The 27,613-nt window shown below is 41.2% G+C and overlaps 1 protein-coding gene across 1 annotated transcript; it reads right to left on the bottom strand.

Moving 5' to 3' along the window:
* Positions 1–51: 51 nt before the first annotated feature.
* On the bottom strand, positions 52–27,479 carry ZBTB10 (zinc finger and BTB domain containing 10). Its single transcript, XM_052704013.1, has 5 exons — positions 26,537–27,479; positions 19,192–20,089; positions 7,286–7,459; positions 5,032–5,207; positions 52–2,835 (listed from the first exon to the last, which is right to left on the bottom strand). Exons 1-5 carry the CDS (start codon positions 27,452–27,454, stop codon positions 2,530–2,532), a joined length of 2,472 nt encoding a protein of 823 aa, XP_052559973.1. The 5' UTR covers positions 27,455–27,479; the 3' UTR covers positions 52–2,529.
* Between the last annotated feature and the right edge of the window lie 134 nt (positions 27,480–27,613).

Raw genomic sequence — 27,613 nt, 5'->3', positions numbered from 1 at the left:
ATTTCTATTAAATCCTGCTTTTCCAAATATAACCAGAATAAAGCACAACAATTCTGTAGTGTACCAAGTGTATATTTCAATTTACTGTATGCAGTCTAACAACAAATTTGGTCATAATTTACCAGATATACATAAATGATTTAAGTAGTAAAAGAAGATTCAGTTCCAAGAGAATAAGTTCATACCTCGAGGAAAAAATAAACAAACAAAAAATCAACAGAAAAAGGAAGATACATTGAGAATGTAGAGCCAGGTCCAGTTTCTAAGCATTAAGTGAGCAGTATTCTAATAAAGCAGATTTAGGTGAATTTCAGATATATATATATATATATTTATATATATAGACAGATCTACCAATTGTAAACTATGGTTTTAAAGGGGATAAATGGGATGGAAAAATCTTTATGCTATACTTACATATTCACAAAGCAGAACATTACTTTAACGTTTAAAATACTTTTTCATTCATATCATCTTTGCCCAACTAATTTCTACTTTGGACCCCACCAGAATTACACATTACTTGTTTCAGTATAGAACAATGAGAATAAAGATGTACTCTTCAGTGTAAAAAAAAGAAAAAAGAAAAAAGAAAAAAACAAAAAAAAGAAAAAGAAAAGAAAAAGGCACCCACCCACCCCACCCCGAGAAAACTAATCATCTGTCAGGTTTACAATAACGTGGAAACTACCAATGAAACAAATTGATGATAAAAAAAAAGGTATTTTAATTCCCATATAACTGTAGTTCAAACTCATCTCAGCTTCAATCAGCAAAAACAATGTCTTCACATCGTGTTACTGTTCTACTGATGGAAAGGACAACAGTAAAGCTCGTCTCTTTCAATACATACCAACTTGGATCAGATGGAGCACCGCTAAGATTCTGTCCATCAAAGCATAGCTCAAGGTTATCACACAACTAGCATAATTTAGTTACCTGATATAAAATAGGAAAAATATACTCCTTTTAAAATGAAACAAAGCTGAAGAATATGGTGACCCTCAATTGGTTTTTATACAGTACTGTCACACTGGCCTAGCTATGTGTTATGGTAAATGCTCTGCATATTTACTCGCTGTGACATAACAGCACATCAGATGGATTGTTCTGATGATTGCCTCAACTCGTTTGTCTTCGGCTACACAACACACAAGAGTTTAAGATAAAGATGTAATGCCCTCCCCTCCCTACGAAAGAGGCCTGAAAATCATTGGTACAATATTACAAGCTTCAGAAAAAAAATCCGCATCGCTACAAAAATTCAAGTTTAAATGCCTTATAGAAAATTTGAAATAAAGAGCATAGGGAGCAGATCATCCTGAAAAGTACACAACTCAAGGAGCGTTGTTTTGCTTTGGACTTTGTTTCGTTTTCCTTTTTTAAAAAAAGAAAATCCAGCAAATTAAGTCAAATGCAAAAGAGTTCAATGTAACTGGTTTATATTAAATGCTAGCAATATCCCATTAAATACAAAAGAATAAAAAATAGTTTGTGTTCATTTTAAGTGACGAACGATGGGCACAAGAGCCTAGTGTCCAATTTATATCACATCAACTAGCCAAAAAGCGGACAAGAAATTATATATCAAAAAGTTGTTTAATATGACACTTTCTCCATTCCTTGGACTTTTATTTTGTAGGACTGAGGTATACAGCAGGGAAGTAAAAAATGTGAAGGGGAGGAGCCTTAGAGGGGGGAAAGGAGCTTTATTACAGACGCTTTTTAGTATGACTGTCTCTGACTGAGTGGCAGAAGAGCAGCCCATGCTCTGATCAGTCTGTTTCTTTGAGAACCGGTCATTTCTCCTGCCAGATTGCTCTGGAACTGCTAAGTCAATAGCAACTTTCTTGAAAATTCAAAACTGTGAGGAAATAGACTAAATTAATGCCATTATTAACTTCTCCAGTGCTTATCACCTGTACCACCTGCTGGCTTAAAGCCAGAACTTTTAAAACCAAATTTCAATAAATTCTTGGCATTATCCATGATGCATATTTAAGTAATTGGCTTTCACCTATCAGCATATGGGAGAGGTAAAGTTTGTATGGCAAAGACATGCTTGTGGAAGCAAGCCCACTAGCCCAAATTAGCATTACTGGTTCACTAGAAGTATGAGTGGATTTGGGGATGCTGTCTTTGTACTTCCACACCAAGTTGCAATCTTCATTCATGTTAACAGATACATGAATGTGTAATGTAAGTACAGTTACTATATCTGAATAGGACCCAAGTAGCTATATCCTATAAATAATAAAAAATACATTTTTCTTTTGATAACTGACTGTAGATGTGAGGACTCTGTATAATTCAACCGAACGGTTGTATGCTGTACAGTCCTGTGCAAATATCATAAAAAATTAATAATCCTTTTTTTTGCTATAAGGCTTTGACCCTACATTTTTCACAGCAACTTAACTACCATCCAGCCTGTACCATATCTCACAAGCCTTCAGTCCAAAATTCAAATAGTCAAATAGTCAATCCATACAGTGTCCATCTGCAGCACCCTGAAGTCATATGCTCTCGTCAGTCATCTAAAGGCATACAAACTTCACCAGATTCATCCCATCGAGACTGGTCATTCTGTTCTTCTACGTCATCACCAAGCTCTTCATCACCTTCTCCCACTTCGTTTTCTTCATATTCTTCATCCCTAGGGAAATCTGTGTCCTGCACCTGGTCTGCTCCCTCTTGCCCTCCAGGCTGAGATTTATCTGCACAGTCTACACAAACTCCATAGCGTCGAGATCCGTGTCTTATTCCAACACTGGCTGCTAGCATGAAGATCTTCTTACATACCATGCATTTATACTTTTTATCCTTTTTATGCACCTATGGAGAAAAGAAATCAACAGCTGAAAACACATGCATCACACTAAAATACCACTAATGATAATTACTAATAAAAAAATCACGTAGTATCAACTCAACATTGTTCAGAGAAAGAGCACTCCTAGAGTCTCATTTCCACTTGAGCTATTCCCACAACCAACCACCACCTTACTGTTCAGCACATAGCTAAACAGCTGCCCGTTCAACAAGCAGTCATTGGCCACTCACTGCTCAAAGCCACTGAATGGCACAGAAGACAACACAAGTTTATGCTGCACACAGTACCATAACAGACATGCTGTCCATTTAGAAAATTACCTTTACAATATTAAGCTCCAGAACCACCACAAACAAGAGTTTAAATTCTGTAGGAAATGGAAGAGCATTCCACCTCCCTACTCCCACTAGACAGTCAAGCAAAGCCAAGTCTAATATCTTTTCACTCCATTTCCACTTTCTTCCTTAGGGTGAGCCTGCACACAAAGTTGAACTACTGTGGACTAACTTGAGGAAAATAAACCTTAATATGTAGCCAATTAAGCAAGTGTTACAAAGCTGTGCTTTTAGGAACAGGGAAGAATGAACTAAGAGAACTAAGAGAACTAAGTAACTAAGAGAAGAACAACATAAAATTAGGCCAAGATACAAATAAGTACTTTAGTTCTTCCTAATATCTACAGCTGATACAGGATGTATTTTTCTCCAGCACCTAGACTTGTTACCATACTGTTTTACACAAAGTAAAATTCTTTAGATGTTCCTTGTGTGAGTCGGGGAGGAATTGGTTTTCTGAATCCACTGTGCACTGCAGGTTAAACACAGAACTGAACTGACTCTACAATGATTTTCACCTTGCTTGACTTCATCTTCGGGAGGAAACATCTTTACCTCAAGACCTGGTCAGATACTGTAGGACAGAAAACTGAAGTGCCACTGTACTGGTCCTGTTACAAGACCTACAGGGTACTTGCTGCTACCTCCTGGAGTAAGGCATCTCCACGGTATCACCACCAAGGCAATAGTGACCTTACTTCCCCTACCGAGTCACAAAACTGCTCCATGCCATCATCACCTCCATCACCTATACACGATACAGGACAAGGTTCTTCAGACTTGGTAGCCCCTGATGTCCTCCCTTCATGGACTTATGTCTTCACCAAGTTATAACAGGGGAGCAGGATGAGAGGGAGCAATTTCATGGTGGAAACATATTTAAGGTGAGAGAATTCAAGTGGAACGTAAGGAACACTGGTTCTAAGATTTACTTCATAACTATTAACATGAACTGTTCCACAGGTAGGCACGTTAAGAAATCTGAAAACTATTATTTGTCAGAATCACAGAATGGCCTGGGTTGAAAAGAACCACAATGATCATCCTGTTTCAACCCCCCTGCTACGTGCAGGGTCACCAACCACCAGACCAGGCTGCCCAGAGCCACATCCAGCCTGGCCTTGAATGCCTCCAGGGATGGGGCATCCACAGCCTCCTTGGGCAACCTGTTCCAGTGCCTCACCACCCTCTGTGTGAAAAACTTCCTCCTAATATCTAACCTAAATCTGCCCTGTCTCCATTTAAAACCATTCCCCCTTGTCCTATCACTGTCCACCCATGTAAAGTTGTATCCTCTCCTGTTCTTCAATACCTTCTAGAATTACATTCTTATAAGACTCAAGTAATCATTTTAAAAAAGGATTCTTAAGTGACTTCAGAAAAAAAATATTATTGATGTACATATAGTATATTCTATGATAACAGGTTAGAAAGGAAAGCTGGGAAGACTTGCAGCTCTTCACTGCATTCAGATAAAACCCTAGAAGCAAGCAGCATTTTCTACTTATTTGGGAATAAGAAGCCAATTGCAAGGAGGCTACAGAGATCTAGAGGAACCTTCACGATGAAGCAGGTTTAAAACATGTTGTAAAACAAGAATTGTTTTTATATTTTACTTCATACTTTTAAGATGACAGCTTGGAGAAATACCATCATCTTATCAACAGTAACATGAAATTACCTTGAAATATTCTCTCAGTGTTTTTTGATACTGCATGTTCCCAGAAATAACAAGAGGCAGTTATTAAATAGATAGATATCTCCATCCAATTTATTTACACTATGATGAATGTAAATGAAGACTCCACATACACACACACACACACACACACACACACACACACACACACTGATGCCACCTACCAAGGAATGTCTCTTGACGTGCTCTCTTCGAGTAAACAGCTTCCCACAGATGTCACAACTGAAAGACCTCACGCCTGTGTGAATGAGCAAGTGTCTCTTTAGTGTTCTTCTGTATTTGGCTACATAATTACAGTGTGGACACTTCAGCTTGTTCATGATTAAAGTAGAGGAATCACCTACAAGAAAACAAGCCATCAGTAGAAAAGATGATGAAACAAGATTTTTTCAGTCTGTTCTGCCTGGTGAACAAAAACAAGCCAATGCCAAAAATGCCAAAACAATAAAGCACCCACGTGAGTTTTCATCAGCCACATCAGGACAATGTCTGCCTGCAGAACACTACAAATACTGGTGGGCCCAGCATGTGTGATCTTGCTAGAAAAAAACACTGATTTGTAAACAAGGAACATTAAGTACAGATCAATTATTTGAAAATAGTTATTATTGCATGAGTCAGAGTAAGTGACTAGTTAGCAATATTCCACATTACAGAGGTCAACTATAATCAAAACCACTGTGCTCCGGATTCTGTGGCATTCAGACAGTTAAAACCTTCTCCCAATATTTTTCTTTTAGAACCATGTGCAAGAACCACCCACCTGAAGATACAAATCAGCATCACAATTTTAAAAAGGTATAACCAAGTAGAAATGAATGCTGACATTGACAAAAGGAGGACAGCAGAGACAACGCGATTCTGAAATAGCTACAAAGGTGATTAGTTCAGATCTTAGCTATTCTGCCCTCCAAATCTAATTTAGTTTAAGCATAGAAGAGAAAACAAGAGCAGAAAAGACTTCTGGAAGTAGCAATATCCCAGTTTTCTTTCTTATGAAGAGAGTTATTTGTATTGCTTGGACCAGGAACAACACAGCTTGCTCAAAGGTTATCTGCAAAACCAAGGTTTACTACAGCTGCTTTTTGCTACGTGAAACAGAAGAGCTTAGGATTCTGTGACAGTTGTGAAAAAGGACACATAGGAATAAAGATTTTGAGAAAAAGATATAGACTGGACTTACTGTGAGACAAGAATTTATGAACATGATTGTAACCATATACAAGGGAAGCATCCAAAAAGCTCAAAGGCCTCATCACTATGTATGAGAGTTTCTAAAATTCACACTGGCAGGAAGAAAGCAAAGCTGGCCAGTTATGTGCACGCCTCTGTGTAAGATGCACACCGTTAAAAAGCATCAGAAACTCATCATGACATCCAAGTTAAATTTTGCCAGTGTTCAAAGATGGGCCTCGGTATGTCTGAGTACTCACACAAGCCGCGTGTCACCACGTCATGTAATGGGTTACGTGGAAAAAACAGTTCCTGAGTTGTAGGGCTTTTAACTGCAGTCTTATATACATCAGCAGGGGTCTGGACAGATGGGCATCGGGGCTGTAGGACAGGAACTTAACAGCAGGCAGATCTCAAAAGGCCTGTTTTAATCTTTTGCTCACCAGTAAATTTCACCTCTGATGCCTCTATTTCTTCCCTTGTAAAACTGAAATTCCTTGAAGTAAACCATAAACACAAGTAATATCTCAAAGTGCTACAGAGAAGCAGGCATCACTACTGCCTGCTCCTGTAAGTTCCTAAATTCTTCCTCTTCTTACTACAATACATTTAAAGTATCTAGCAATAACACTCTTAGATGTGGTGTTTTTGGGATACATTCCAAATGTATTCAGACAAAATAATTACACATAATTGTTCACTTGAATGGGTTAAGGCACAGAAGCTATATAACCTACTCTTCCACAACACCAATCTGACTGAAGAGGGCTTTAGTTACAGCTGCACTGAGTTCAAAGCATTTACTGTGATTAAATTTTTATTTATATATAGGGAAGAATACTGAGATGCACTTTTATAGACAGATAAAAAGTTGATTAAGCATTCAAAGTCTATTTATCTGCTATTAGCTTACTAAGGAAGGTTAAAAAAAAAAACAACAGAACAAACTAACAACAATCACACCACTGAGGACTTCAGGCACCTACAAATTGAGGCACGATACAAGAGTTAAGTTATATTCAGTTTTCACCCTTCCACATATTTGAGTTCATTTTAGTCTCTCCAGATAAGCAGCTTTATTGACGTTAACCAAAAAGGTAAAAGGAAAGGGGGAAGAATACGTAAACACGTAATCTAATAAATCTCTATGGAAGTTAATCAAATATTACCAGCAGTGACACACAGGTTAAAGCACTTGTAGCAGAAGCAAAAGAAAGCAACCTGCTCTGTATCACATATACTTGCCATTTTCCCAAGCATCCTTTGGCCAAGATTCTGGCAGCAATCCATACTTGAAATCACTTGAAGTACCCGGCAGCAGTCCATACTTGAAGTCACTTGAAGTACCCGGCAGTAGTCCATACTTGAAGTCACTTGATGTCCCCGGCAGCAGTCCATACTTGAAGTCACTTGATGTCCCTATTACAGACACAGTACTACTTCAGCTTTCCTGCTTATCATCAGTCAGTTTGTATCTCAAACTATTTCTCTTTCTTGAACCGCAACAAAAAAGTTTAAAACGTTAAAACTCTTTCCATAGTCTTTCATAGTGAGATGAATAAAGCTGTATTCCTGATTTAAATGAAATTAGGTCTTTGGATTACTCTCCATGGCATCATTTTTTCTCCCCATCTTGAGAAATATTCAAAAGCCTCTTTCATACCACAGGAGCATTTATGGTAAGGATATTTTATTCACTCACTATCATCACGACAGCACTTAAGAAGTTTTCCAGTGGTTTCTCTTCAGAGCTGCTATGTTCAGTGACTTCATCTGGTCTACCACAAACAGAGTACTGGTTGGTACAAACGTACACGTTTTCCATCAGAAGTGTGATTTGCTTTATTGCTTTAAACTATCTCAGTGGTATATAAAGTGCTTTACATACCTTTATTTATATAAAGTCTCCCTACAGCTACATCTAAATCCATTTTTGGATAATCATCCCCATTACTCTATAACCACATCAATTCAAGAGATCATAATTATTAGAAATAAACCAGCTTGAAATACTAGTTTGGGTCTTTAGACAAGTTCTTCATGAAGTCTGTATGGTTTTCGTAGCTTTTTCCCCCTTAGAAGAATAGAATTAGTCAGAAGCAAAGAACAGCTTAAAAAGAAAAAGATATTTACTTGATTTTCACTTGTTTGAATTCTACACTTCTGTAATATCTGCATGAGTGAAAACAGATTACATAGAGCACAGAACTACAAATAGTTCACCAAAAATCACAGTAGGCATTTGACAATCGTGTTTGTAGGTCAAAGACTCTTCTGGCAAGAGAGCAAATCAATCTTACCCCCGATCCTCAAGACAGGAGTTTGCTGGAAAACATGAACTCATAAATCCATTACTTTCCTCACAGGCACATAGTTGTTAAATAAACAAACTGCAATGGAAACTGGCACATTTCCTTTCATTCGTCCGGATGGTGCTGAGATCCCCACCACACTGGATTCCCAAACGTCACTGCTGTCAAAAACCTCGAGAGGGACTTTGCACAGCAAGTACTTCTATTTTTTCCTCTCAAGCCTGAGACAGTCAGTTTTAATAGTCCACAGGCTTTTTCACTTGTCCCTATACTGCTCGTTCCAAGGATTTTTCCAGGAAAGGAAATTCTCTTAAAGGATAAACTACATTTTCATACAGCTAGTGGGAAAAGCAGCACACTGAAACACTTCTGACTTCCAGTTTTACTGGAAAAGAAAGTACAGATTATATATCTTCACAGTATTAGGCACAGACATTAGTCATATTTAAGGCTCAAGCAGTATTACAGTTGGCAGCAGCAATTGCAGCTGCAACACGAGAAGACAACGGTTCAAAAGAAAATAAGTGAACAAATAGGAAACGTAGAATTTTACCAGATCTTTCACACAGTGGCAAACGATAAGCAAAGCAGCCACCAAACTACAGGGTCAGCATAAAGCTATTCCATCTATCTGAGCTTTTCACAAACTGAGCTGGATTGGACAAAGTTAGAGAAACATCAGTATTTTAACTAATCCACCTTAATATTTTGATATAAAAAGAAATTCGGGGAGGTATGGGGGAGGTAAGACACACACTCCCTCCACATGATAGCGAGAGCAACAGTTTAATAAAACCCTTTTAAACTACAGACTCTAGTCGTTCTTATGTCCAAAAGAGGCAAGAACTCCTTACGCTAATTTGAAGCTATATACTCCTGCAATGCCAACTCAACAGCTCAAGCAATAGAACAGATACCCTATGGACATGCCAACTAAACATTCCTTTGAGGTGAGCAGTAAACCTTCCTTCAGCAATGTGCAAGAAATGAAGAAGCACTGTTGTACATCTCCAGGCAACAGCAAAGAGACCTCAGGGCCCAAAGCCTCCGAGTTAAAGCAGGCTTTGGGAGCTAACAGAGAAAAACAAAACTGTAGTTTAAAACATCAGACTTTTTATTTATAAGCTGTCTCCCTCTGCCCCAATAGAAATGCCCTGTCTCTTGTTGAAAGCAGAAGATCTACAGTTGAAGTACTTTAATCACTTTCCTCTCCCTTACAAAAGGATTATCTGTAAAATCAACAGACAAGGACTGGACTGCTCACAGGTGTAGCACACACTGTGCCCTGGCATATTACCTTACTTCCTTCTAAATAAGCATACACAAAAGACTGCCAATAAGTAAAGATCGACCAAACCAATCGCATTTATAACACTGATGCTTGGAGAGTTCTTCTGGAACTAAGAGGACACACTCTGAATGTCATAAGGATCACTTCTGCTCGCGGCTGATATTGAAGTTCGAACAAACTTAAGAGCTCAAATCCCTGGGTAGGTCTAGATCTTAGTCTAAGACACGGCAGAGAGCCAAAGAGACTTAAGACCTATAGTCTAGTGCAGATAAAAAGCTACTAAATCTGTCTGCCTCCAATGCAAAAAGACCTGCTGCAACATGAAAGAACACTGGTATAGATACCACAGGAGATAAGAGGTTGCTGCATACATTTCAGTCTGCAGAATAAACGACTAAGTAAATCCTAATTACACCTAATACTTATTCCTTCTCAAAATAATTGCTGACTCAGAAAGCCTACTTTCTAGATAGAACGTATACCCAATGTGTTCCAAACAACTTTGAATGTCCAATGGCTCATCCACACAGGAAAGACACAGAGTGCGACCAGGAAGCGCAATGCCTAGCCTCTAGTAGCTTCCCAAGGAGAACACAGAGTCTACAGTCAGACAAGCTCCATACTGTTGCTAAGCTATGGCATAAGATGCCAGAGCACCCAACGGCTCAAATCAGTCTCTCCCATTACCCCCACCCAGACTATAGATCCTTGCAAACCTGCCTGCAGCTGCAGTCACTGTCTAACTTGTTCCTGCCAAGGTAACACAGCCCAACTGATTTTGACAGGAGACCGAGGGCAACAGCATAAAGCAGTTTTATTTTGCTGGTAGATCAGACAGAGAGGGAGGGGGACACGAGAGAACACAGATAGTAGGGAGGAAAACAAAAAAAGACAAGTGATTAGAAGCAATAATCTTCAGACCAGTTCATCTGTCTACAACCTTGTCTTAATCAAAGCATGCCTTTCAACAGTGTTGTTCATTTCTAAAAACAGGTGTAAGCTAATAATTCAGATGTCAAATAGCCTCCAACATCCAGCCATACTCGGACTATTCATGAAGAAGAGGTTTCTACCAGCGTGCCATGTTTAAAAGAGAAACAAAATCAAAAGAACAAGCCACAAACCGAAATAAGAATAAAGCAACACAAACTGATTAACTATCAGTTAAAACTCTCAAGATGTCAGTCTGAGATTAGGACAGTTCCAAATACAATTAAGTGGTTGCGTAGGTTTTTACACAACAGAAAAACTTACAAAAGACTTTTACTCTCTAAAATGTGCTCCTTCTCAGACAAAAGGATAAACTAGATTCAGGCACTGAAGTTTTAAAGGCAAGAGGTGAGGGGAGTATCGTCAGAAAGAAAACACGTGAGCAGAAACATCCTTAGTTTGACAGTTCTGCTTTTTCTGCATCCAAAAATCTGCTGAACTTCTGGTAAGGAAAGGAGACACTGGGTGGGAGAAGATTATGTAGATCAATGAGAAGATCAATGATAGAAGCCTTTGAACGGGTCATTACAGAAACGGATACGGAGGTAAAGTGCATGGAAGGACACAAAACTTCACAGGAGATATAACTGTCCATAATAAATAACTTCTGCTTTCTAAAAGCCATTCCAAAAGAGGAGGAAAAGGAACACGGCTTTTCCCTGCAACTTTTCTGACACTTGACTGTTTATTCAGACCAATTTAAAAAAGACAGAAAGTAGATCAGATAAGCGATTAGGCCAGAGCTTTCAAGGATTGTAAGGAGAGCACTGGTAATCTACTGATACAATCTGGCTTGCTATTAGAGCTGGATTTGTTGCTTATGTTAAGTAACATGTGACAGAAAAAAAACAGCACTGCCAAGAGCTACATACTGGCAAGGTGAAGAAAATACATTGTGCTGTTCATTCCCAGCGTATTACTCACTTCTTTAACCTTGCTTCTGAAAAGAGGTCAAAGCAGATTACTTCTGAACTGCCTCTTGCAACAGAACCCCCTGACAAACTTAAGATATTTTGCCAATCCAATCTACTAACACTCCAAATACCACTCCCAATGGCTTGTAATTTTTTGCTATTTCCCATTCATGAAAACTGGTTTACCGCTTTAACTACGGAAGCAGAACCACTAAATAACTCTGCCAGACAACCACCAACTGCTGCCAAACAATAATCTATTTATTTTATGTTCCTTCCAAAAGTCTGTCATTCACTGTCACTGCTTATAAAGCCAGCTTGCTGATCTCTCCATAAAGGCTACAAAAGTGAAATGTGAGCTACTAAGGGCTGTCCTGATCCACATCATTTATTTGTGGAGGAGCTACTGATCTCAGGGAACAGACTCAAGGAAGAACTTAGATCAGAAAGAATCTCTGAAGGTCACTTAGTTCAACCCAGCTCAAAGCAAGGCTAACTTCAAAGCTGGATTATATCTGGCTTTGAACCTTGCCAAGTGTTAAATGTCTACAAAGACAGAGGTTCCATAAACCCTCTAAGAAATCTGCTCCAACAAAACTGCTTTCACAGTCCAATCTGCCTACAGGTAGAATTTGCCTTGCTGCAACAGATGCTTTTCAGAGGTGCACAGAGGAAGGCAAGTGTCTGGACTCATATGCTATAAAATCCACTTCAGACGGTGACAGACTGCAGGTATATGCCCCTCCAGCTTCCCTATGCTAAATAAATTCTGTATCCCAGCCTCTCCTCAACATTTCTCCAGTCTTCCAGATTTCCTTAAGTACCCACCCACTGGACTCCCTCCTGCTTAATGATACCTTTCTCATCCTGGGCTGCCCTGAACTGGGCATAGTATTTAAATGTGGTCTTGCAAGCCCTGGATTCAGGGAAATTATCCCTTCTCACAGCCCACTGGCTAGGTTCTAGCTAATTTTGCCAGTATGAGGTTAGCCTTCACTGTTGCTATGATGCATGGCTGACTCGCATTCAACTTGCTGCCCCCAAAGACCCTTGGTTCTTTTCCTCAGTTACTACACAGTCACCCAGTGCTCAGCTGTATGATGCAGAGTGGTAGAAGAAAAGGCATTCAGTAAAAAAGGAAAATCATCAACTTTATGCCCACTTCAGCCCTAACATAAGGGTTCTCCACACAGTAAAGCTGCTCTTTCTGCACTGGTAGGGAGTTGCTATTGCTCCCTATTTATTAGCTACATTTTGTTTTTAGGCCATTCAAGAAAGAACTAAATTAAATCAAGACAAATATACTAAGAAAACATGCTTCTCCATTAGTATTTATTCTTACATAAAGACACAAGCACAAATACCATTGCTGCCTAGATTGTTGTAGTCAGAACAACATTCTATGCTGAACAGTTTTAAGAAAACATTCAAGAATGCTTAATTTATGTTAGCTTCTCTAGTAGGCAGTCTTAGAAGTAGCAGCATCCTTGACCAAAATGATTATCTCAGGATCATCCATTTCAGACAGACTTTGCCAAAGCCTGATAAGGACAACCAAAGCACTGCATCTTTTCATGGAGCTCTGAAGAAAAGCACGGTACAAGACTAAGATGTAGACCTGTAAAAACACAGATTTGTACAAAACAAACAAAGAGCACAAATGAAAACCTTCCCAAAGAAATAATATAACCTTGCTATACAACAGTATCCTACTCATAGTATGAAGTTTCTACGATGCAAATACTTCTGATTGTATAAATTTACTGATGCCTGCCAGAAACCGGTACAAGAAGGAAATGCTGCCTCAGTTTCTTCCACCCCATGAAATTACCCTGAGACCTGTGGGAGACAACTTCAGAATTCTCACAATGCACAGAGAATGAATGGCTGTACAGCAAAGAGAATTCAACAGGAGAAACTGAAAATACAGCTGAAAGGAAACATTCCCTGGTCAAACTTAAAGTCAGTTGAAGCGTACAGCCCACTATACTATACCTACAAATGCTGAGGTTGGCCAATCCTTTCTCTCAAACAAAACAAACAAAAGCAAAAGAACAACCAAACCCTAAGGCCTGCCAACCCCAAGAAACTGAACAGCAACTGTTCAATTTACACTTCTATAAACTCTTATGATACAAAGCCACTCTAGTGTAAAAGCACTCCAGGCAGTTACAGAAGTTTAATTGAATTGAACAGGTCTGCCAATGAAGAAAATCTGGAAGTTAAATGGGGAACTTATTGGTGTTTTTGTGTCAGTGAAGTCATTATTAAAAGTCCTTTAGCAGACCTCTAGCTGCAATCTAGGAGTAGATATGCATGTGAAGACAAACATCTAGGAAATCAGGGAGCTGTGGCAAAAAAAAAAAAAAAAAAAAAAAAAAAAACACTATCTACATTCTAGAATAATCATTATCAGGAAGAAAATAGTGTGTTTTTTTCTTTTTTTTTTTTTATATTAAGTAATCTGTATTCTAAACACATTCCATTACAGTCAGCAGCAATCCAAGAGGATCTGAAACTTCTCAATCAAAATCACTTTCACTGCTCAGATTTGACTTTCTGGGCTACATTTTTGAGGCACAGAAGGGAACACAGCTGAAAGAATGGCACAGCTAACTTCTGCAGGCAGAGCTGCATATCCCAAGTGAATCTGAAAGATATGCAGCCTCTGCTTTTCTTTATGGAGTTGCTGCCACTATCCTTACCATTTCTTAAATAGCTGAGGTAATGGAAAGATTAAGTCAGCGCTTCAGACTGATGATTTCTTTAATTCAAAATGCTGCCTGTGTTTTGATTGCATCCCTTAAGATCATAAGATCAGTTGTCTATTCCATCAGAACGTGGGAATCTACCTGTATTCAGGATCATCCCTAACAGAGGCAAATTTACTGGGATGGACTCCTGGTTATTGGACTCTCTCTGGATGCCTTTCAAAATCCACAGGGCCTTTATTTCCTTATTACATAGGAAATGGAGCAAATAGAGAGGTTAAACATTCATTAAACAATTCTAATCCTTCAACCAGGGTACAGTACCAGGAAAGAAGATTGGGGGAAAAAAAAAGCTTCCATTCCTAATGCTGTATTGGTTGTCTTCATATGCGAAACAGTCCAGACAAGCTCAAGCTCATCAGTCTTGATTTCTTCAAGTAGAGTTATTTAACTCTACTGTAAAATGTTTATCAAGTTACGACTTGAGGGAGCAACATATGACAAAAACTGTGACTAGCACTACATTTTTTATAAGCAGCTTTAGACACTACTTGTAACATTATGAAAAGTAGTTGCTTTTATAGCCAACTGAATGCAAATCCTTCTTTAGTCTTCTAATCCTTACTACAAACCTACAAATTTATCCAGAACAACTTTTTTCCACAAAAGGCTGTTTTCACCCTGTCCTTGTTTTGTTACCCTTTTGTCAGATGCCCTCCAAACCAACATTATCACATTACGTAGCCTGAAAATCATGCAAACAAATGGCCTGGTGTTAGCTTCACAAAACCAACTGATTACACCATTAAAACACTCCTAAGAACCAACATGGTCAGCTCTGGAAAGCGTAAGGAATAATAATTCACAGTTTTGTTATGAAGCCTACGAACAGAACGCATATTCCAAAACACAAACTCAAATGGAAAAACAATTCAGTCATGGTGTAAATTTATAAAAATCTACAAATAGACAGTAAAAATATCATTAATTAGAATCGCTGAGCTTTCATGTACTGGACACTGACTAAAAGATACCGACTGATCGCGCTGTTATTTCCTCCGTGGTAAATGGTTAATTGCAGGATGCACTCTGGTTGTAAACAGTAAAGGCATTTTTAACAGATTATCAACTAGAAGGGGAAACTGCAAGATAGATTGTACAGTTCAGTGAAAAGGAACTCAGCTATTTTATTTCACATAGTTAAACCTGGGAAACATTTGAAAGCATCAGTAGAAGTAGATAAACAAAGCAAAACCAAATTCAATTTCAAACTCATCTCAGTTTTACAAAGTGTTTTGCAACTCAATGTGCTCCTTACAGGCAAGGTGTTAAATATAAAACCACTGGTAATGCAGAGTGAGAGGAAGGAGAACTGAAGTACCCTCATAGCTATTTGTGGGAAAACTCACGTTCACATTTGCTTTGCTGGGCTAAGAGGCAAAAGCATAATTCAGAAATTTGTACTATGACTTATCTAACACCTTCCTAGTAGCCCAGTCAGAAACTCCAATTAGTACAGAATTTAATTAAAAGGCTTTGGGCTGCTCCCTCCCCCTCCCCCCCATCTCTGTGCATTGGTTTCCATTTTAAGTTTTCATTCTGAGAGCAGCAGTCCTTAAACTGGCTTCCATTCCACCATGCCATCTATGGTACTTCTTCCCCCTTTGCAGAAAAGCCAAACAACCTAAAACCATCATCAAGGACACAGCAACCCACTTTGCATGTAATCAGACATCTAATAACCACAGCTGGTGTTAGTTATCCCCATCAGCACACCACAAAGTGTAACTGTAGAAGCTCATTCTTTCTCTTTCAGCAACCAAAGGGACATCAAGTGTATTACTTAGCTTGCATCACAAGAATTTACTATTCATTCTTTTTCTTCTAAACACATTGTCTTATGTCTGTTTCAGAAAACATTTTCTCATGAGTTTATGACTGCCTATTCATTTTGTTAGTTTTTCCATCTTCACAAAAAACTTAATCCGCAACTGAAAAGTTATCATGTAACCTGCAAGTTATTCTACAACCCATTCTTGTCATTCTTCCAATTCCCCACTCTTTCTTCTCTCTCTCTCCTCTCTCTTGCACCTTTTCTTGGGTCTGGAGGGAAGAACTACAGAGTGTTTTGTAGAACAAAAGCACATATCATCTATGGAATCTACCCTAACTTATCCAGCAAGCAGTAGAGGAGAAAACACCAGCTACTGAAGCATAATTAAGACTGAAAGTAAGCAGTATCATGCTCTACCTCCACCATCTCTCACATAAGTTTTTTAAAAGTAAAGGCTTTAGTATAAAGTTATTAAATGTGGTTTCCAAAGTAGTTCTAGTACTGACAGAAATATGTGATTATTTACTTAGTACTGCTCATGTTGCAATCAAAGTACCAAGGGGATCATTAGTTGACAATACTCTGTGTTTTTTAGTTTACTTACAAAATGAATTCACTTTCTACAATCATAAAGCTTTCCATGATTTTGGACCTGACACCACAGCATAAATTCAACACATTTAATACCGTTATTTGCATCAAGATGTAGCATGAAATATATTTTATGACTTAATTCTGCAGTACAGTGGAAGACTGGAATCCTCAGTATTTCTGTCCAGAAAACTGAACAAGTTCAGTACTTGTTCAGTCATCACTGAACTGCCCCACTATCCGTTACTTCGACGATAAAGCTCCAGCACACCTATTCCAAGTCTGCAGAATGCAAACAAGCATTTACTTCTGTAGCTGAGCACACCATTTGTTAGCTGGATTACTCTCTGTAATGCTTTAAACAGTAAAAAACCGTAACGGTCTAATCCAAATAAATCAGAAGTAAAAACCACGCACTAAATTGCGTCAGGAACTCGATATTTGTGCAATTTCTGGCAACTCAGATCCCCATTCCTGCTCCAGACTTTCTGCTGCTCTTCTTAAAGCTGCTGCAGCTAAATGCATGCTAGCAAGTAGTGCCACGCAGCACAAGTAGATCTGTTAATGTGCCTGCTGAAGACCCAACCCTCCTACCATACACATTCAGAGCTGTTTTTACTTCAGGCTCGATCTAACACTGCTGCTGTGGACCTAAGGTCTGTCAGTGGTTGGCACGTAACAAGCACATTTCTGAAACACAGCTTCCATTTTCCTTCCACACAGAAGAAACTCTCTGTAGGCCAAGCATGCTTCACAACATTAACAGAAGTACACTAAGAGAAGATCAGGAAATCCACTTTACAAGAGTACTCTCAAGCTAAACTGAAAAGCTTGTGTGGACCTACCCACTGAGTTCGGAGACAAGCAGCCCCACTCAAGCATTCACAGAGTGAGTGTCAGTTCCTGAGCACAGCTGATTTCCCACATCTGCTCGTGTTGTGTCACGCTACTTGCTAACAGCACGTCATCTCCTGTGTTGTCTGCTCCTGCTCTCAACCAAATATAGGTGCCCGTAGCTTCAGTCTGCAGTATTCTCTATTGTCACATGTTGATGTGGTGCTCATGTATATGTGATGCAGCACAGAGATACCACGTGCCATCTGCTGGACTGCTATTCACGTATTGCCTCCTCACACCTCAGCAGCTGCCAGCAACAGAGATAGACTTCTAACACTGTGGGCAAAGGCATCTCGGGGCCCCAGTACAATTGGCTTGGTCACAGCACTCCTGAAAGGATTTCTTTCAGTCTTGTTTTTCAAGAACAAACTAAGGTCACCTCTCCTTCCACCAGAATAAAGACAGGTTTCCTAGACATTCCTGAAAACTCAAGTTGCTTTCAAATCTCCTTTTTTCATCACTGGAATACAATAATATCCACAGAAATACTATGTACCCACAGGTCTCAGTGCTGGTGCTTTTGTTAGACAGTTGAGTTTGGTGGGTTGTTTTTTTTCTAGCTAGTTAATTTACGTGTGGGTTGTTCCCCACCCCCCAGATTCTGCCATTTGAACCTGAGAAGCAAAGGTCATTCACAAGCCTCTGAGATATTTGAAAAAGACATGCATTTTAAAATGTCTCAGAAACATTCATTTCAAGAACTTTGTTCTAGCTACATCTCACATCCATACTCTATTCAAGAATCAACTCTGAAACTGCAAATATTCAGAAGTCATACTTCCAAGGTTGATAATCTACCTAGAAATGATACAGACAAAAAACAGTGTTTCAAAAAATACATGTTTCAGCTACTCATGCAATGTAATAGTAATTAAAAACTATATTACCCCAAATTCTATGTGACAGAATTTACCTAGAACACACTTAACCTTATTCTAGCACATTTATTAACCAATGATCCTTGAGAGAAAAAAAGAAAACAAAAAACCAAGGCCACGAAAAGTCAGATCCCAAGATTTGCTTAAAGGACAGTTCAACACAAAGATCTCTCCACTACATGTCATTGTGGTATCTCTTCCCCATCTGCTGCGTAAATCTACCTGCTTTAAGAGTTAACAGGCAGCGTTACCTCATCTTGTAGCTTTCCAGATATACACAGAATCAACAGTATTGCAACGTTGATTTCTGCTTCTTGTTGAGACTCAAGGAGATGACCACAAAAATTTTTGCTAGTGAAAGGAAGGAAAGTAATAAGGCCATCTCCATGCAATCAGCATCAGCTATCACGTCTTGATTTTGTGCCTAATTTTAGTAAGAGATTAAAATGTAGACATGAGGATTTTAGCTTCTGATAAGGACCTGCAACCAAACCTCAGTTGTAAAGAACACGTTACGTACCACGTGGGATGGGTTAGACAGTTCTTTTCTCTAGCAGAAGATGCACTGCTGCAGCACAAGAGGGAGAAGCAGGTTGCTGAATAATACTAAAGACATGCTGATTTTACTAAAACACCTTACCCACCACCATGCCTGTAAAAAAGTCACGTTGCCACATACTTGATTCAGAAATTTAATTTTCAAATTAAGTGATTGATATTAAGCAATATTTACCTGCTTCTTCTTTAATGAATGACAGATCTTCTTCTGGATATGGGACTGATGGTTGCAACACTGAGCAATCTTCTGAGTTCTCTTCAGTATTAGGTGGTATATTATAAATAAATCTTTTTGCAGTTTGGTTTTTCCTTCTTGCTTTTCCAGGTTCTTGAACTGATTGTCCCTGTGAGCCCATGTCATTCCACACAAAAACTTTTCCCTCACCTTGAGACTCATTTTCGGCCATTTCAGGTGAGCTGTCCTGGACCCAACTGCAGTCATTCATTTGGTAGCTTTCAATTTGGGCCTCATCAATAGAGTAACCATCGTTCTCAGTTTTTATGCTACTTGCCAAGTTGGTAAGGTTTCGTGTTGCCCAGAAGCTGGCAACTTTCTGATCCCTTGGAGACATACCATCCCTACTAACAGACCTCCTGTTATAATCCACGACAACGGTCTCCGGAGCTTCTGATTTTATACTTATGTTTAAGGCATCTTTAATGAAATTGCGGCAAGACTGGACAACCTCCGTCATCTGAAGGTAGCTGGCCACTGACATCACTTCAATGGCATTTTGGCTCGTAAGCACGAGGTTCCCAGAATACAAGAAGTCCAAAATGACAGAAAAACCTTGAACAGCAACAACATCTAAATAGGTAACAGTGGTTTGGTTACGGCTTTCTTTGTTTGTAAAGCAATACAGAGTCTTAAAGAAGCGGCTGCCTGCAACCAGGATGTTCTTGTGAGCTCTGAAGACTCTCCCACTCACCACAATATTGACATCACAAAGAATGCCTTTCTTCCTCTGCTCATTTAGTTCTTGCAGGAGCTGATAGCAGTAAGAGTTCTCATTTGGCCTGCTGTTAAAATCACAGTATCCTTCATTATTCAGTTCTGACGGTAACTCCGACTCCTGGAATTAGGAAGAGAAACAATTAGCTTTTCACAAATGTTCTCTTTAGTCCTACAACACTACTAAAAGGATAAGAAACTAAAGGTAATGTTATTCCCATTTTTCTTAATTAGAATCTTGGTTATAAATGCAGGCTGGAATGCATGTTTGAAAGAACATTCCCATCATCTAAGAATCACGTTCCCAGACTGCACCCTCCTCCCATATTTGGAACAAAACTGCAAGGAAGTTGCCATTAAGGACAAAGGAAATAATATTTTGGGCCAAAAGTAAAGTAAGATTTAGCCAAGAATGAAGTACTTGACTTTGTTAATCCACACATATCAAAGATTCACAGTCTCTTTCCTAAGATTTATCTGGGCAGCTCTCACATGCGCAGTTCATTCTTCCTTGGAAAACTCCCCTTGAAGTGAATAGAGAACCTTGATCCAGACTCAACAGCAGCTCATTACATAAAGATGATCAGTTGATCTCCCAACCTGTGACTAACTGTTCTACATCTTCTAAAGAAACTATAGCATTAGAGTGCTTGTAACAACAGGTGCATTTCTACAAATTAGGAATTTTTTTTTTTTTTAATTTCCCACTGTAGAGGCCTTAGACTAAATACTGGTAATACAAGGGAACAGAATGCTGCGGGTGCCCAAACAAAAGTTAGGCTTTTGTTACACTACTCAGCCAAGACTTCCTTGAATCAAACTACACTGAAACTTCCCAGCAACACCATTTAATTGGTTATCATACATGGACAACACGTACTTATATGCCTCTCCGTGACCTTGTCAAGAAGTGATCTTAAACATAGCTTCAGACATTTCCCAGCAGTAGAATCAGACAATCCAACACCAAGAAATGAATTCCTAAATAATTAGTTCAGGCAGAAGCTGGTGTGTAACGAGAGGTTTGAAGCAGATTTTACAGTACTTTATAACTGTTGTTTAGACAGTGATGATTCAGACCTGCTACAAGAGAAGCAGCTAGAACAAAGCAGAAAACAACAAAAAAACCCCTCATACTTACATTAATTGATAGGTGACATCAAGAGCATTGACGATGACACCACCTTTTTTTCCACTAGATCTCTAAGAGACCCTTCCTAGCAATTAAGAATAGTTTGGAACTGGCTGGTTCCATTATGATTTTGGATAAGAATAGACTGCATTTTGCAAAATTCTTTCCTCTAATTTTCAAAAGTGACTCACAGACCTAGGAGGTAGGGGGCATTAAAAACTGCACTACCTCAACATTACAGGTCAGCTTCAGTAAGTGGGTTTTCACGAGCTCATGATGTAAACTGGGGCTAGATCGTATCCTGAAATTGAGTACTACCCTTAATCTGGAATTGTGGCGGAATTGGCTATATAAAGAAGCCATTTTCCACCATACAGGAATTATTGCCTTAAATCAGCACTTGCTTCAAGTTATAATCCCAGTGTGGATCACTAGAATGACAGCTGAGGTCATAGAATCATGAGGTCAAACTAAATACTTCAGAAGAGATTATTTCTATCTCTAAGCAGCAAGCAACGTCCAACATGATCAGAGGAGAAATTTTCCAGCATCTCCTGCAGAGAAAATTCAGTTTGCTGCCACATTCAAGACACTTCTAAACCTCTACCCTTTTTGGAAAAAAAACTTCAGTGGAAAAAAAGAAAAAAAAAAAAAAAAAAAAAAGAAAGCAGCAGCAAGACAAGCAATTAGGCTTTTATGTGAAAATGAGGCACAGATCTTTGTCCAGCCTCAGCTTATTTCTTTCTGCGTGCTCTCTGACAAAGGCAAGCACTCCCTCTGATCAGAGCACTGAAACAGGAAGCACGTCGCAGATGCAACAGCTCAGCCTGCCACCGAGTTCTGAGCATTTCAGAGCCAGGCAGACTTTCTCTTAGTCCACAGTACAGTTTCAAAACTCTGACTAGACTGACTTTGGGTCAGAATAAAAACAGAAGTGACAGTATTGAAGTGTCACCACTCTGGTCGCAGCCAAACATCAGTGGCTTGTGTCTTACACACACTCAGGCACACGCCACAACACCTGATGGAACTTCATTTCCTGAGACTAGGCAACATTGAAAATTACTCTGCAGAAGGCCTTTTCTTTTTATGCTTGACTACACAGAAGCAAGGGAGAAGTATTAACAGTTAACAGAGAGCATACACATCTTTTTTTCCACCTAACTGCAGTACTGAACACAAGAGGTTAACTGCTGTTGGGAGCCAACAACTCTAATGCTGTACTGTGAGCTAAACGAAAGCCCTGACATCAGAACAGTTAACAAGTCTGTGCAAACCAAGTGTGACAGAGTTAGCATTTACTATGGGAAAAATGAAAAAAATGTCCCTTGGAGACTTTTAAACATCTCCCCTCTCTACAGAGAAAGTATAATACAATTCACTGGGAGGTAAAGTTAAGAAAATAATTACAGGAAAAAAAAAAAAAAAAAAAAAAATCAAAGAAAATTTATTTTCAAATTTCTATTATCCACGTTATGCTCATAGCAATCATCACAAGGGAACTGTTTTTCTGATGAGTACCACAAACTACTATTTCCTTAGATGCCAATTATATTTTCAGAATACAAACAAAAATATTCCCCTAGCTTAAGTTACCTCACCACCAAACAGCTTTGTCCTTGACAACTGATAAGAAACCCAGAATAGAATGGAAGACTTTCATTCTTGTTTGTGGAATTTCCAGCATCAGCCTGAAAAGCTTCCCTCTATAGGTGAGATTAAGCAGCGGTCTAACATAACACGAACTGAGCTCCGTTTCAGTTAACTGGTCTCCAAATACACCCAAGACAAAATGACTCCTCTGTATGTGCAACTCTGTAGTGAAAGTCACCTAAAAGCTAACTGTAGCAGAAAGACCATCAGAAGCACTACTAGAAACTTGCTTCCTTTCTCGCCGTGCCACCGGCACGCTCTCCTCCTAAGAGTGAAAGCAGAAGGGAGGTGAAGGAAAGCACTCTGACCACAGATTCCACCCTGGCTGTATGCATATTTAAAGCAGTAAAGCCACATTTTTGCAATCCCTTCCCTACTGCCACACCTTGCTCTACAGCAACTTTACGATGCCCCCAAATTAATTCTCCTCCTGAAAAATAGATTTCTTACGCGAGTGTGGCTGCAGAGGGAAATCCTCCCAGAAAACAGCCCCACCAGCTGCACGCAGGACGCTCTGCTGCTGCTTCACAAGCCTCAGCATCCCTCAGGAAACTCAGCACTTGGGCACTGCTACACTAAGTGCCCAACACCCAACCGAGTAGCTCCGGGTCTGGGAAGAGCACTGCATAAATAAATCCACTGTAAGTGACCGTCCTTACTCTGAAGGCCTGACTGCCTCCTCAGCCAGAGTAATTGGAGAAGTTAACTTAGAACACTACAATGCAACTTTACATTTGAAGCACGACTTCTATTCATCCGTGCACACACAAAGCAAACAATTACAGTTCAAATGGAAAAAGTAACACATCAAAGGCCTTCCTTCTTTTGGAGAGCTTCTGCTCTAAACCAACGCGCCTGCTAGGCTGGAGAAAGCTTTTCTGGCACTAATGCCAAAGCACAGCTTCAAATTATGTCCACATAAAAATGTGTTTTAAGAAGCAGCTTTGAGGATAGGAACCACAAACAGATGATAAATCTGCAACTCGCAGATCTAAATTCATCACAGAACTAAAATGTTTGGCAGTGACTTCCGAGTAAGTCTCAATTCTTTTCAATTAGGAGAGAAATAATTCCTCCACAAGTCTATTAAATAAAAAACTGAAGATACTTTCAGACTGCATTATATCTCTCATTAAGTTTTACCGTGGAAACACAAACAAGTTTAACTAAAACAGAAAGAAAGAATGGAGATTTTTGTCTTCGAAAGCAGCACCAACTGACAGCTCCATACCCTTGAATTGCAGCAGCTGTAACCACTTGTGTGTTTTGGCATTCTGAATTAAAAGTATCCCAAAAATAAACTGAAATCATCACTCACTCCTTCATGAGTGTAATATCCAACAGATCTATAGAAATTTCCACTGCTTTACTGTCTTAACACCTACCATTTCCTTTTTGCACTTAAAGGTGGCACTATGCCATATGTTTATTAGCAGCTGCTAAACATGCCCTGCAGTTGAAAGTTGTCAAGTCAGGAATACATATGCATTGTCTCTAAGACAAAGAGTGAAAGACCTCTCCCAAATTTCATTAAATTTAAAAGGCTTTGCTGCCTCATTATGTACGTTGGAAATACAGTCAGGGTACGAACTACCTACTTTTGTTCCAAGTATCTGGTATCAAGGCGTTAAGATAAAAATAGGGCTATTGTTTCGGCATTAGTTAAACATATGGATCAAGAGAAGGAGGAGTGCTTTACAAACATGAAAGGGGATAATAAGGACACAATAAGAGCAAAGAAAACACCGATTCCTAACCATATTTACAGCAGAGCAAGTGTAACCCACAAGTGCACCACAGAAAAACTACAGTGAGTCTTGAAAAACTGAACTCCTCTCCTTGTAAGAAGTTCTCAACTCAAGTGCAATTGCACAGGGATGCACCCAGCAATGTTTCTACTCAAAATAACCATTCCTACAGCCACCTTACAGAAACTTAAAGGTAAGGCTTGGACCAAGTAATGTAGTGCAAAAGAGGCACTGACACTTACTGTTTCATTCATTATTACAATCATCATTTTTTTCCCCCATAGATTATTAGTGATACAAAGGCAGAGGATCATTTTATAAGGATTCTCACGGAAAGGAAAGGTTAACATTCCAATGCAAGTAATACTCGCACTAACTTTTAAGCTACCCCTTTCTCCTCCACATCAATTAGTCTTATGACAAAGCATGGAGCGGAGGACAGAAGGAAAGAGTATTACTTTTAGTAAGAAAAAACAGCATGGAGTATGTTTTATTTACACATAGCTAAGGGCAGTAAAAGAAACTTTCACATGTGACACGAAGTAACAATATCTGCTGGGAGGGAGGCTGCACAGTGACAGGACATACCTCTGTGGGGTAATCACCCACAGCAGGATGGCCAGGAACACAACACGCAAACACGAAACAAAAACAACATTATCGAAACAGAGAATAAATTGCAAATGAGAGATTCAAAATAGAAACTGAAGGTATTTAAGGCAAGTCAGGCCAAAATACTGCAGAGTAAATAGCAAACCTCAGACTGCAGGAAACTGATAGTGACCTACCGCCATGAAGCGTGCACAACAGCCGCCTCACAAAGCCAGCGAAAGCACTCACCCAATAGGGAGCATTACTCATCTTAAAGGTGATCGTCGCCTTTATAAATCCCAAACAGCGTGTTGGATGACTGCTATTGCTCCACAAATCATAATGTTTGCTTTGCAATCCTGCAGGAGTTTCACACAAAACTTGCGTTCCTTTACAACTAGCTCTAAGAACATCACTCACCTAAGGTATCTGCCCTCCTAATGCCCTACCCACAGATTACAGCAGCAGCTCTTGTCCAAGGTATCCTGAGCTCCTTAAGGTGCTCAAACAACACATTCAATGCAAGCACTAAGCTATGAGCTGGATGCCGGTACGTCTGCACAGCCACGGTAGGGGCTTAAAGGAGAGCTCAGTTCTAAACTGGGAGACCACAATGATTGGGGGTCTGAGTGCAGCCAACAGCTCCAGGATGAACCTAACCCACAGCACAGCACACCGCAGGCCAGTTAGCCCATCTGAGTGGGCTTCAAGCAGCGCAGGCATCCTTTGGAAGGAAGGCTGGCGATTCAACGAGACCATTCCTTAAAACATTTGTGGATGAAGAGCATCGAATTCACCCCGACTCATCCACGAAAGCAGCCAAGAACTCCAGTAATTCTAAGTTCAGCAGGAAACAACAAAGAGCTCGGCCAATCCAAAAACGTTAGAGGAGATGCTGGCGTATTAACGCGGCTTTCAGGAAACCACATGTTTATCTCAAACAAACACCGAGCAATTACACATTTCGGGCTAAGTAACTCGATCTAAAGCAACCCGTTTGGTTAAGATTGAAACGGTGAAGCCCGGCCCGCAGCAAACCGAGCCCGGACCACGGACACCCGTGCGATAGGACGGCGGAACAACGGCGATTTCACGGCGGTGAATGCCGGTTTCACAGGCCGGACACTGCCCTGCCTCCGCCAGTACCGCAGGAGGAAGTTGTAACTCGCATTTGTAAATCAGTGCAAGAACACTGCCGTGCATACGCAACTGCCGCCGCTTTAGATAAAGGCAGCCGGGGATGCGGGTCCGCTGAGCTGCGGACGATGCACGGAGCCGTGTGAGAGAGCTCACGCACGTGGGGAAAGGGAAGGGGGAAGAGCAAAACAACACAAAAGCCACCAGAAAAAAAAAAGAAAGAAAAAAAAAAAAGAAAAAAGAAAAAAAAAAATAAGAAAGAAAGAAAACCTGCTAAAAGGGGAGGGGAAGGCTGGCCGCCGCCTACCTGCTCGGCGCTGCCCGGCTCATTGAGGCGATGCTCGGCGGAGAGGTGGTGCCGCAGCAGCAGGGCCCGCTTGTAGTTGCGGGTGCCCTTGCAGAGTTCGTCGTGGCCGCCGGGCACGGGGCCGCCCGCCAGGATCAGCTCGGGCGGGGCGGCGGCGGCGGCCGCGGCGGTGCACCAGGCGCAGGACATGAGGCCGGTCTCCTGGCAGTAGTAGAGCCATGGGAACTCCTTCAGCCAGGAGCCCTGGAAGGAGACGTGCAGCTTCTGCAGCAGCGACTTGGGCCTGGCCAGCGGGAAGTGCCGGACGCTCTCCCCCTCCCCCGCGCCCACGCTGCTGCCCTCAGCCTCGTCCCCGCCGTCGCCCCCGGACCGCCTGCTGCTGCTGCAGCTGCCGCCCTCCGCGCCGCTGCCGTCGCCGAGGCTGCCCCCTTCGCCGTCCTCCTCGTCGTCGCTGCTGTCGCTGAGCGAGCCGCCGTCCTGCGCCAGCTCCTTGCCCTCCAGCAGGCCCTCCGGCTCCAGGCCCTCCGCGCCCTCCAGCTCCATCTCCTCGTCCGCCCCCCGCCCGTCATAGCGCTTCCGCGGCCAGGCCGCCGCCTCGCAGCCATTGTTGGCGCCCGGCGGCGCTCCGCCGCCGCGGAAGGCCAGCGTCCGCCGGTTCCTCTCGGCGGGGGGCGACGCGGCGTCCGGCGGCGGCGGCAGCAGCAGCAGCTCCTTCTCGTCGCCGGCCGCCTCCAGCTCCTCGGCCTCCAGCCCCTCCAGCTCCGCTTCCTCGTCTGCCCCGCGCCCGTTCAGCGCCTCGGGGTCCCGCCGCTCCCAGGCCTCGGCCCCTCCGCCTCCCGCCGCCGCCGCGGCCGCCGCCGCCGCCGCCAAGCCGCCGCCGCGGAACGCCAGCGTCCGCCGGTTCATCTCCGCGAACATGGCGGGCGCGCGCGCCCCCCGCCGCCTCGCGCCCCTCGCCGCTCCCCGCCCGGCCGAGGGCTGCGCCCGCGGGAAGGAGGCGCCGCGGCCGCCCGAAGAGAAGGGCGGGGGGGCGGCGGCCGAGAAAACGCGCGTCCGGGCCCCCCCCCCCACCCGGCT

The sequence above is a fragment of the Tympanuchus pallidicinctus genome, unplaced genomic scaffold, assembly GCF_026119805.1.
Source record: "Tympanuchus pallidicinctus isolate F22 unplaced genomic scaffold, pur_lepc_1.0 scaffold5, whole genome shotgun sequence".
Lineage (NCBI taxonomy): Eukaryota > Metazoa > Chordata > Aves > Galliformes > Phasianidae > Tympanuchus > Tympanuchus pallidicinctus.
Note: the sequence above shows the minus strand (reverse complement) of the source record. Positions and strands in the feature narration are given on the sequence as shown.